Below are 12,782 nucleotides of genomic sequence, written 5' to 3' on the forward strand. Positions count from 1 at the left end.
TAGTTTTTCGGCGCGCTGCAGGGTTGGGTTGGCATGATTGTGTCGACCATCTACTTCTTGTGCGGGTCCCTGTTGTCAAAGACAGCCAAAAACCTCTCGCTGTGCAGCTTCCACTCTCGAAGCCCCATCTTCTCGGGTCGCCGGAGTGGCTGCTAGGGCTTGGAGTGAACAGAGAGCGTATGGACTGAAGGAGCTACGGTGTGTGCTCGTGTTGGCTTTGCTCATGCGAGCCGGTCGTTGTCGGAGAGAGGGCGGTGGAGGTGAAGCACCGTCGGTCTTCGGTATGTAGTGGCATACAGAGTCAGGAGTGGCAGGTCCGACGGACAAGGCGGTCGCGGGACTTCTGTGTCTTGACGATCTCAGGGCAGGGTCATGCCAGTGAAGGAAAAGAACAGAGTTGCAAAAGGCAAAAATACTTTTTTACTCCCAGCACTAGGCTTAGTTTGCTTGGCCTGCTGAGTTGGCACTACCTAGCTAGTCAATTGTCAAAGTGGTCAATACCACTCGACTAAGGCAAAATCGGGACCGCGTGGTTAGTTTGGGGTGTATGTCGACCGGTTTTGAAGAGTTATGGATTACTTTCACAGTGTATTAGCTCACAGATTGAAGTTACATATAAAGGGGAGAACCCCAACGGGCTCCCTGGAGGTTAGGCACAACCTGCCTAGGCGTGCGGGACTAGTACATCTAGATCCTACAGAACAGGGAGGAGAAGATTACAACGAGTCCATGTCATAGAAGGGTTGTTACAACAGAATAATATACAACACGCTAACACCGTCCCGCAGCCGAACTCCTTCTGGAAGGATGTTGAGGCTGAAACGGAAGTCTTGGAACACGACGGTGGGAAAGCCTTTGGTGAAGACATCTGCAAACTGTGAGCTCGATGGTACATGAAGGACGCGCGCTTTGCCAAGAGCCACACGATCACGAACGAAGTGCAAATCAATCTCCACATGCTTTGTCCGTTGGTGCTGCACAGGGTTCGTTGACATGTATGTGGCACCGATATTATCACAATAAACCATGGTGGCACGAGCGGGCGGTCGATGCAACTCATAGAGGAGCTGGCGCAACCAACATGACTGCGTGACACAATTGGCAACAGCTCGATACTCGGCCTCGTCACTGGAGCGAGAAACAGTGGGCTGACGTTTGGATGACCAAGAAACAACGTTTGATCCCAGGAAGATACAGAAGCCCGATGTGGACTTGCGAGTATCGGGGCAACCAGCCCAATCAGCATCGGAATGGGCAACGAGATCATGAGTGGTTGATATATAAAACCGGAGCCCATAGTGGGATGTGCCCTTGAGATACTTCAAGATGCGTTTGATGAGGTTCATGTGAGAGGAACGGGGATCATGCATAAACATGCATAATTGTTGAACGGCATAGGACACATCTGGCCTCATCAGCGTGACATACTGGAGGGCCCCAGCGAGGCTGCAGTATAGAGTTGGATCGGAAATGGGAGGACCATCTGTGGCGGACAACTTGGCTTTGGTGTCAATGGGTGTGGCGATGGTGTTGCAATTTAGCATGTGTGTGCACGCTCTAATATCTCTAGGATGTATTGTTGTTGTGACAAAAAGAGGCCGTCGGAGGAACGGGTGACATTGATCCCAAGAAAGTGGTGGAGATCCCCTAAGCCTATCATGGAAAATTCGGACTTGAGGGAGGAGATGACAGAGTGGAGGGTAGTGGTGGTGTTGGCCGTGAGTATAATGTCATCGACATATAAAAGAAGGTAGGCCACATGAGGACCACGGTGGTAAATGAAAAGGGATGAGTCACATTTGGAGGCAATAAAACCTAGAGATAGAAGAAAGGACTTGAAGCGAAGAAACCAAGTCCTAGGAGCTTGTTTGAGGCCATAAAGTGATTTCTTAAGGAGGCACACATGATTGGGATGGGTGGCATCAAGAAAACCTGCCGGTTGAGCACAATAGACTGTCTCACCAAGGTTGCCATGAAGGAACGCATTTTTAACATCAAGTTGGTGGATGGGCCAAGAGTTGGAGGTGGCAATGCTGAGCACAATACGAATGGTGGCCGGTTTGACAACCGGGCTAAACGTTTCGGTGTAGTCAACACCCTCACGTTGTGTGAACCCACGGACCACCCAACGGGCCTTGTAGCGAGCCAACATGCCATCCGAATGGAACTTGTGGCGATAGATCCACTTCCCGGTCAACACATTAACACCTGCGGGTCTAGGTACCAAACTCCACGTCTCATTCTTTAACAAGGTATTATATTCATCAAGCATAGCAGCATACCAATGGGGGTCCTTGATGGCAGACCGGTAAGAAGAGGGAATGGGAGAAATAGAAGTGGTAGAAGTGGAGACAGAAAATAAACGTTTCGGTTAGGCAAAACCAAATTTTGCACGCATTGTCATTTTATGTGAGTTATGTGGGGGAGGAATGGGGACAGTGCGGGGTGGAACACGAGGCCTAACAGGAGCTGAGTTCGAGACATATTCGGTGGGGCTGGGCGCGGCAGAGCCAGTGGACGCTGGTGGGGTCCACGGGGAGGGAGAGTCATGGTTGGTGGGTGGGGAGGCGGACCCGGGGTGAGGGGAGGGAGCAGACCCGCTGGACGCATGGGAGGGGGTGGGAGGCTGTGCGGCGGGTGCGGGATCTGAAAACGATCCGCTGGATCCGGGGGCGGCCAGTGGACGAGGTGGTGCGTAGATCTCGGAGCGGATCACACCTGGGGGCGGGTCAGACGCGGGATCAGATGTGGGAGGAGTCCGTGTGGCCGGTGGTGTGGGTGGTTCATCGGGAAAAATAGTTTCGTCAAATGTAACATGACGAGAGACAATAACTTCGCGTGAAGTGAGATCGAAGCAGCGATATCCTTTGTGTTCGAGAGGATAGCCGATGAAGACGCATCTAGTGGAGCGAGGTGCAAGTTTGTAGGGACTTGTGACATATAAATTTGGAAAACACAAGCAACCAAATACACGGAGATGATCGTAGCGAGGGTGATGACCAGTGAGAAGAAAGTGGGGTGTGAGGGAGCGGATGGCCGTGGAGGTACGTCGGTTGAGCAAATGCGTGGCGGTGGGGCTTCAACCCAAAATTGGGGAGGAAGATTGGCTTGGACAAGGAGGGTGCAAACTATGTCGTTGGTGGTGCGTAGCAAGCGTTCGGCCTTGCCGTTTTGAGGGGATGTGTGGTGGCAAGAAATACGAAACGAAATCCCATAATTAGAGAAAAAAGAGCGAAGGGCCGCGTTGATGAATCCCCCCCCCCCCCCCCCCCCGGTGTCACATTGCATACATTTTATAAGAACATGAAATTGAGTGAGAATGTATTGAAAGAAGCGTAGGAGAGTGGAGGAGGTGTTTGATTTTGCACGAAGGGGAAAGGTCCAGGAGTAATGCGTTTAATCATCCAAAACAACAAGATAATATCCAAAGCCTGAGAAGCTTGTGACCGGGGAGGTCCAAAATCACAATGCACTAATTGAAAGGGAGCAGTGGTTACATTATTGGATGAAGGAAAGGCCAAACGAGGTTGGCGCCCAAGGTGACATGCCTCACAAAAGGAGGGAGCAGAGTTTATTACAATCTGAAAGAAAAATGCTAATAGTGCTGGCTAATGAAGATTTGCCTGGATGCCCGAGCCACCGGTGCCACAGATCGCTTGTGGTGATGGAGAAAGCGCGACTGCCGGTGGAGTTATTGCTGAAAATAGGGTAAAGGTCGCCGGAGCTACTGGACGTCATGAGTACCGTCTGAGTGCGAAGATCCTTCACAGAAAAGCCATAGGGAGTAAAGGTTACAGAAACATTGTTATCAATAGTGAATTGTCGAACGAATATGAGATTAGGAACAATGGAAGGAGATGCTAGAACATTATACAGGGGAAATTTGGTGGGGGGAAGGGAAACAGAACCGGTGGCCACAATTGGTAGGTGCAGCCCATTGCCAACTATTATACTTGAAAATCAGGCCTTGGAAGAGAAGGGGACGAGAGGATACCTCGGTTCCCCGTTACGTGAGACGAGGCGCGGGTGTCCATATACCACTCGTTGGAGGGGAAGTCCGGCTGATTGGCAGCGTGATTGAAGAGAGCAGCATGATCGCATGAGGGCGCAGGCAGGTGGAACTGCATCTGTCCGGCCGGCGCGGAGTATGGCGGCGAAGGCCCAGAGAGCATGACAGGATAGGCTTGCGAGTGGACGCCTGGGCGAGGACCGAGCACGCCCGCGGCGTTGGGTGCAGACCAGCCGGGGCAGGGAGACGGCAGTGCCATGCCGTACGGAGCGAAGTAGCCCGTGAACGAGGCGGGGGACGCCGGTGGAGCGCGGCGACCGGACGAGTCAGCGCGCCCGCGGCCACGGCCACGGCCTCGGCCATGGCCGCGCTCATCGTTGTAGCCACCAAGGGAGCTGCCGCCACGCCCATGAGCGCCGTCGGGACCGGCGCGATCGCCAGGAGGAGGGCGTGAGCCGCCGCGGTCACCGGAGCCACCGGAGCCGCCAGAGCCACCGGGACCACCGGGGCCACCCGATCCGCCGGAGCCGCCGTGGGTGATGGAAAGAGCGGTGGCGCCATCAGTGGCCGTGCGCAGGGAGATATTGTACTCTGCCAGCTCGAGGCACGAGCGGACGACGCCGAAGGGCGGGAGCGGGTTGGTGTCGCCCAGCACGATGCAGATCATCTCGAAGCGAGGGGCGAGGCCGTGAAGAAGTTGCATGGTGAGGTCGTTGTCGCTGACGGCACGCCCACGTCCGCCAGGGCCTTGAGGCGGCAGGCATACTCGACAATGGGAAGATCATCTTGCTGCAGGTTCCGGTACCGGTGAGTGAGATGGAGGATCTGGGCGCCCTGGTTGGCCAGAAAGTAATCAGCGATGCGCTGCCAGGCAGTGTAGGCGTCAAGAACACGGCCGGAGATGAGCTCCAGAAGGGGATCGTCCAGCGTGAAGAGCATCCAAAGGACGAGGCGCTGGTCGACCGCGAGCCAGTCGGCGTCGGCATTACGCGAAGGAGGGCGGTCGACATGATCCTGGACGCGGTACTGAAGGAGGACGATGCGGAAAAAGGTGCGCCACTTGGAAAATTTGTTTTCGGCTGGATCCAACTTGAACTTGATGTAGTAGGAGATGTGGTCATTGTGGATGTTGAGGGAAGACTGGCCAGAGGAGGGAGCAGTGGTGGTGGAGGGGGCAGCGGTGGTGGAGAGAGCAGCGGTGATGGCAGAGGAAGTAGCCGGAGCGGTGGGGGAAGTCCCAGAGGAGAGGGCAGCTAAGGAGGAGGAGTGGGTCGCCGGAGAGGAAGGGGAGCCGAAGATATCCTCGAAGGCTATGGCTAGCGACTGATACCAAGTTATGGGATTACTTTCACACTATATTAGCTCAGAGATTGAAGTTACATATAATGGGGAGAACCCCAACGGGCTCCCTGGAGGTTAGGCACGACCTGCCTAGGCGTGCGGGACTAGTGCATCTAGATCCTACAGAATAGGGAGGAGAAGATTACAACGAGTCCATGTCATACAAGGGTTGTTACAACAGAATAATATACAACACGCTAACATGAAGTTCGGGGTTGAGTTTTAAAGCACATGGTTAGTTTAGGGTTGTAATGTGGACTTTTCTCAATACAATAATGCATGTTGCTGCTGGCAGTTGGCAAGAGAACTAACACTAAATAACCACGTGAGCTATACTGAGTTCTTATGTATTTAGTTTTCTTGATTTATCATTCCTCTAAGTAAAATTATGCATTTGTATACAAGGACTAACCAATTAATGAGTGACCATATTCCTGCAGGAAGCTAAACCTATTGCTATCAAGGGGAGAGAAGGCATGCTTCGGACATTTAACAGTGTTGCTCTCATGTTTTTTATCACTTTTTTTAGAAGACAGGCTTTTTTCACCCTAATATCACTTTGATTGCAGTTACTTCGGCTAAATTTATAGCATTCAAGCAGTGGATCATGGCGGGTTGTTCTAGTGGACTCATCTATGTGTACAGTTACAGTCCGGTAAACAAGAATCCAATGAAGAAAATCCGAGTGCTGCAACGACCCTCAAAACCTGTCCATTCTTTGGCTGTTCATGCAACTGAACCTTCATCAAAATCTGTCAATTCTTTGGCTGTTCATGCAACTGAGCCTTACGTGCTGTCAGCATTCCAAGATGGCAAAATTTTGATCTGGAATTATGAGAATGACTGGGAGCTAATTAAAACAGTTAATGCCAAAAGCCTTCCTGTAGAGCTTGTCGAGTTTAACGACTATGGAGAGTTAATGAAAATATTTCATGCCAAAAGCCTTTCTGTGGGGCAAGTCGCGTTTAGCCCAGAGGACACTGATATGTTTGCTAGTGCCCAGGAAAATACAATAAAGGTTTGTTTAGGTCTCATCTACATGTGTTGGATAAACGAACATTCCAATCAATCTCAGTTTTCCTGATACATGTATTTGTTTGAAACTGCAGATTTGGAACCTGCATTCCGGTGAATGTAAGGACATATTGTCTGGGCATTCTGGTTTGGTGGTGTGTTTGGATTACTTCCATCTGGGTGATAAGCTACACTTGATCACTGGTTCACAAGACAGAACTGCCAAGGTATGGCATTTCCACTGAAGAATAGGCTAGCCCTTTGTCATACGTACAGAATATTTGTTCAATCATGATTTTTTTTTCTCTTGTGGAGTTAGATCTGGGACTGCGAGACTGGAAGGTGTGTTCAGACCTTGAAAGGGCATATGGATGTTGTTAAGAGTGCTTGTTGCCATCCGGATCTTTCAATACTAATTACAGGTTCAGGGGACGGGTCAGTTCGTCTGTGGGACTCCAACACTTTCCGGTAATTATTAACTACCTTGTAGCATTACAAGTCTGGACACGTGCACGATGCATGATCTTATTCACCCACAACTTAAATATGAGGTGTATGCATGCTAGTTACCATTTCATTATTCCCTCTACGGTCATTTTACAATGTTACTGTATCCTATTTGAATTTGGAATATAGATTGATTGAAATCTAAATTTGTCAATATTCTTAATTCGTAACCCAATTTGAACTGCCAAAAAGGCAAGAATATTATGGTTTGACCTCTATTGATGTTGTGATAGTTCCCATGAAAATGCATGCTCTTTGGGAGGCACTAATATCAAAATTCAGCTTTAGCTGTTTAGAAGTCAAAATCTTGGCAGGCTCTGATCTTTGTTATATGTCGAAGGTTCCATTATGTCAATTTTAGCTCTTATCCTTACATTTTGCTTTCTTAAAAATATTTAACACCTGATCTGGAAAATGCCTTTTCTTTGGGAGGCACTAATATCCAAATTCAGCTTTAGCTGTTTAGAATTTAATATCTTGACAAGCTCCGATCTTTGTTTGGATGGCCAAGGTTCCATTATGCCAATTTCAGCTCTTATCCTTACATTTTGCAATCTTAAAAATATTTAGCACCTGACCGGGTTACAGTTAGGGCCAACGAAAACTTAAAGATTTGAACTAAATTAGGGTTGTAAAACACTACAATCAAAGTAATTGTTGGACCAATACCTTACACATAAAGTTCTAACTAGCTAATAAAGGAACACATCGGACCCAATCTACCTAAGTATTGTTTAATAAATAACTACTCCCTCTGAACCAAAATAAGTATTGTGGTTTTAGTTCAAAGGGAGAACATTATTCCACAAGACATTTTGACCAGTTTGGCATTTTGTGGTAGTTGATCATCTTTAAGGTAAAGTCTACAACAGATGTTTTAACAATGTGCATCACATTCTTCCAGACATGAGCGTACACTCAGCCTTGACCTCGGAGAAGTGTATGCCATAGCAAGTTTGAAGGGAACACCAAGGTACATGATCAAAAGTATCATGTTTTCTATACTTATATTTGGTTACAAAGAAAGTTGTTTTCCTACTACTGCATAATTTTTAAGTAAACTAGAGGATACTCCTTGTGTTGCTGCGTGAATTGGTTAATAAGATAAGAACCAAAATTAAACATACATACGACTTATTATATTTGATTATGTATAGTTGTAAAATATTTTTTGAATATAAGTAGAATAATTTAATGGAAAATCTTAATCCATGCATGATTGCATCTTAAGGTGGGCCCTATCACATTCATAATTGTATGGTGATGTGACATACTTGTATGTTGAGATAAATTAGTCAGTGAAGATGACTCTCTTAGGTATATAATATTACATATAAGTACCAAAACTGGACTAGGGTTGCTACAGTAAAGGATTGGTATTTTTTTTTTTTTGCAAATCGCTGCTACTTCTCGGGTCTGGCATTGCAGATAGCACTGACTCTAGCTTGATGACACGTTGACAATGTTTTTGACTCGTGGGGGCCATCTATTTGTTGTGATGTGGCATCACAAGTGGAGAACTCGATGACGTGGACATAGACCCACTCTCATCTCCATCCTTACATCTCTCCCGCCTTACTCTCTCACTCTCGATCTCTCAATCCATCGGTAGCTATTGTCGACCTTATCGCCCCTCCGCCGATCTCGACGGTAACGAGCGTGGTGCTGCAACTGCAAGTGTTATTCATCGACGAAAAGTAGTGCATTGGCTAGGAAACTGATGGAGCAGGAACAAGAAGAAGTAGAACTAGCGGGGAGCACTAGTGGAGCATCAACCTCGGGACCCAAAGGACCAGCAACGACTAGCAGTGGAAGCGATGTTAGGGGACGACAATGGTAAGCCACTGCACTTCATGGTGTCATCCTCCCATCCTTCATTTGCTAGAGCAGTGACTTCATCAACGACAACGACACCGACGCTGACAGTGAGTCGATCTTGGGTGCTAAGTTGGCCGGCTAGAACTTTGAGCTTGCCACCAACACTGAGCCTGCCACCAATGACCCCTAGTTCATTTGCACCGTGTGGAAGCCCCTGTCTTGATGACAAGCATGTCGGCTTCGGCCAGGTCATCAATGTCCACCCTGCTAATCTCAGGCTGCCTACCGGGAACCCATCCGATGAATGTCGTCAAAGAACTAAAAATAGAATATACATCGCCCTCACCTTAGAGCATAGCTTTACCTGTACCTACACCTATTGTTATTGTGGTATACATGAGTCACTGAGACTCAGCAATAACATTACCAAGGATATCAAGACGAAGAATATTTAATGGTTTGGATATGGTTAAGTGGTGAGGTTGCAGCAAGCACTAAGCATTGGTAAACCAACTATTCCTATGAGTACTAGAACAAGCAGAGTAAGTTCTACACATAAAGGGGGACAACAAGTAGTATGACCAAGAAAGTGATCTTGAACGCCTACTTACATGTCATTCATAACCCCATTGTGTTCTCTTCTTAATCCCAATCTCACAAGAAGAGGCAATCACAGTTATACATGTGGTTGGCAAATTTTTGTTAATTTTAGTTTGAAGGTCTCTACAAACGAAGGTGATAAATTTCCAAGTCGGCCTTCACCACGGACACGACTTTCCAAAAGATTTAACCATCCAGGGGTGCTCCAACTCATTATAAATTATCAGATGCATACATTGGAAACCTCATCAACATGTTGCCACGAAGCATCGTAGGAGTTCGGTGTAACATGTACTTGACCTAATGTAAAAAAAGTCCAAAGAGACCTCCCCGTGTGTCGACCCTGCTCCAGAGCCAAACACACTCTTCCCTGAACGGCACCGGATGGGCAAAGGATACAATAGCCAAAACCTCGAGTTCCCCGCGGTAGCACCGCATCCCGCCTTGTTTTGGACCAAACACCCTTGGCGCTAGCCCACCTGCTTATGTTGTATCCAAAATCCACAAGGGGGCAACCCTCTATGCATTAATTATTATTACAGTTTTATGTTGGCAAATTTAGAACCAATGTTGAGGTCTCTCTGGAAAATTTCAATGGTAGACCAAGTGAACAAGGGGGCCCAAAGACCCTGCACATGTTAGGAGCGCTCATCAAGGACCATAACTCCAGTATTATGGAAACAAGGATGGCAAGAGTGGAACAAAACATCAAAAAAAATGCCAAGCTGTCCACCCGTTACTAAGTATGTAGATGGATTAATTAAATATGCATGATATAATGATATCCCAATATATCCATGTCCCAAACATGGAATAACCTGCACCTGTAACTAGCAAAACTATAAGAGGGGTTGAGCAAGCTGTAACATAGCCAAGCAAATGTTTGCATAGGAGGTGGATGTTAGGGACTTTATCATGGAAATTGGGAGGCTTTCAAACAAGTGGTAGGTAGCGAAACCAAACTCTAGCATCGAGACATCTAGGAAAGTAAAGCTACCAATTGTATCCATGGTAATGATCATCCTTGCTTGAAATCCTGCTTTGAATAAGATTGAATCCATGAAGCGTAGTTGAACGAATCCTCGCACTCTGCGGGAACCATCAAGAAGAAGAGAAACCGGAAAGAAAAAAATGATACAACAAACAAACATAAGATGTCCATGGCATTATGCACAGTCAAGCATGGCGCATGTCAATTTAAAGATGTATGGCATGGCAAGGTGCAACAAGCAAACACTACACATTGCATATTGATGAAACTCCACATTCAATTATTTAGTTTAATCTTCTTTATGTACTTAAGAAGTTTAAATGTTGTTAACATGGCAATAGGTTAAGCCTAACTAAACTACCTATGTAGGCAATTTAAATGAGGCCGGAAATAACATATATAGACTTTCCGGAATGACCCCATATGCAATTTACGTATTTTCTATTGTTCTTCCCTAAATCAATTTTATTGTTGTCAAGGAAAATTGGGTGCAACATCGTATTTTATGCCCTTTTCTAGTCCATTTACATATATACTCCTTCCACTTTCTAAATATAAGCCCGTAAGAGATTTCAATATGGACTACATATGGATGTATATAGACTATTTTAGAGTGTAGATTCGCTCATTTTGCTCTGTATCTAGTCCGCATGGAAATCTTTAGAAGGTCTTATATTTAGAAACGGAGGGAGTAGTTCATTTAATTCGGAGTTACAGTTAATTAGTTATGAATTAAACCATTTTAGAAAGTTATTAGAGCAAATTAACGCAAACAACAAGCTAAACATTTTTAAAATGAGTGAGTTGCATATTATGAATGTACACGAAATTTTAAGAATTTCTCATATATAATTTGTTTTAATCCAATGCAATGGTAAGAAGTTATTATATGCTTCAAGTTTAGGGTGTTTTATGTAAATCTATAGTTCCTGGACAAATAGCTAAGTCCGCAGAACCCGAAAAAAACATATACATGCGAATCGGCTGGAACTGGGCTACATAGAGTGGGCACTGGACAACAATGCGATGCACATGGCACGAGATGGATGGGGCTTCTCACCTTGGGCCTTGGGCGATTCGGTGGATAGGTGGGCCGATTGGGATATTCGCAAGCAAGGCCCATGGCGAGGTTGCGGGGACCAAGCGCGGAGGCGGGAGGCGGTCTATGCGGGTGCTTACTCCTCTCCTCGTGCAGGAGACCAACGCAGAGGAGGCAGGACACGATGGCACCGGTCAACGGTGATGGCATGCAGTGCTTGAAGTAACGACGATGCCGAGGATGGATGGATATCGTCATGGGGTGGCCGATCTGGCGGCGGGCGATGGTGACAGAGCTCGGGTCGCGGCTCCATCTAGATAGGCGACGTCGGTTCCCTTTGGTGACCATGGCGGTGCGAGTACCTGAGAGTGATAGAGAGGAGGAAGATGATAGTAATGGGGGGCAGGGGAAACGGAAGGAGGAGAAGGAAGGCAAGGGCGGTGGCACTCGGGTCGTCGGAGATGGTGGAGGTGCTCGGGAGGAGCTCGTGTGGCGATGGGCTCCTCCTGTATCGAGGGTACTCGATCCTTTGGTCTACAGGGAGGCTCGGGAGGCTTTCTGCGCGTGAGCTATTGGATGGCCGATTTGATGGCCCAGATCGCTGCGGGCTGGCTAGATTTCAGAGGGAGCTAGAGGTTGCTGGTTGGGGGTGGCGGTGGATCCCGAGGGAACTGGTCTTGGGCTGTTACACTGTGGCCATAGTCGGCAGAGCCACCAACGACGGAGACACGATTGTTGCTCTCAAGGCAGCCCATGACACATTCAACCGCCCGCCGTGGCACCCTTCCACGGCGCCCAAACTCTTCAATAGTGCAACACTGTTGGCCATGTCACCTAGCTCGTCCTCGAGGGCCTCAACCTCATGAGCGCCCTGGCAGCACTCCTGCTCGCGCTGAAGGCGCATGCTCAGCTTCCAATCGAACGTGCTCATGGGCCCGTCCCTGCCGGCCTTCCTGCTATACTCCCCAACCTTAAGCTGCTCTACCTCATCAACAACCCCCACTCCGGTGAGTTGTTGGGGCAGCGAGCCCAGATGTCCCGCTCAACGCAGTGCTCCTTCACATGAACCTTCTGACGGGACCCGTCCCGCCGCTGCCGCCACCCACACTATGGTTGTTTGACGGCTCTGAGAACCGTATGTCTAGTCAAATCCCGGTGGTGCTCGTCGCACCGTTTTCCACCGCCGCTAGGAACGACTCATTGGTTGTGCCAGCTCCGGCATTGAATAGGTTGAGCGAAGCCACCGCACCAAGATGATTTTGTCCTTGTTACCACGAGTGGCGTGTGCCTCATGTGCCCTGTCAGTAGCGACTAACGGGCCCCACCAATTATTATTTCTGTTGGAACGTGGTCAAGCGGCTATCAATGCGATATGTAATGCCATGCTCAGGAAGCGGTAGTGATTTGATAAGAAAACGATGCGGTACCAATCCATTACGCTAGCCCCGATTGTGGTAGTTTTG

At 48.0% G+C, this 12,782-nt stretch overlaps 1 protein-coding gene and 1 pseudogene across 1 annotated transcript; one reads left to right on the forward strand and one right to left on the reverse strand.

The window, feature by feature from the left end:
- LOC123076592 (uncharacterized) overlaps positions 1-12,782 on the forward strand; it is a 45,109-nt pseudogene that overhangs the window by 14,083 nt on the left and 18,244 nt on the right.
- Positions 3,433-5,349, reverse strand: LOC123075681 (collagen alpha-1(I) chain-like). Its single transcript, XM_044498231.1, has 2 exons — positions 3,995-5,349; positions 3,433-3,762 (listed from the first exon to the last, which is right to left on the reverse strand). Exons 1-2 carry the CDS (start codon positions 4,710-4,712, stop codon positions 3,725-3,727), a joined length of 756 nt encoding a protein of 251 aa, XP_044354166.1. The 5' UTR covers positions 4,713-5,349; the 3' UTR covers positions 3,433-3,724.

This window comes from Triticum aestivum, chromosome 3D (assembly GCF_018294505.1).
Source record: "Triticum aestivum cultivar Chinese Spring chromosome 3D, IWGSC CS RefSeq v2.1, whole genome shotgun sequence".
Taxonomy (NCBI): domain Eukaryota; kingdom Viridiplantae; phylum Streptophyta; class Magnoliopsida; order Poales; family Poaceae; genus Triticum; species Triticum aestivum.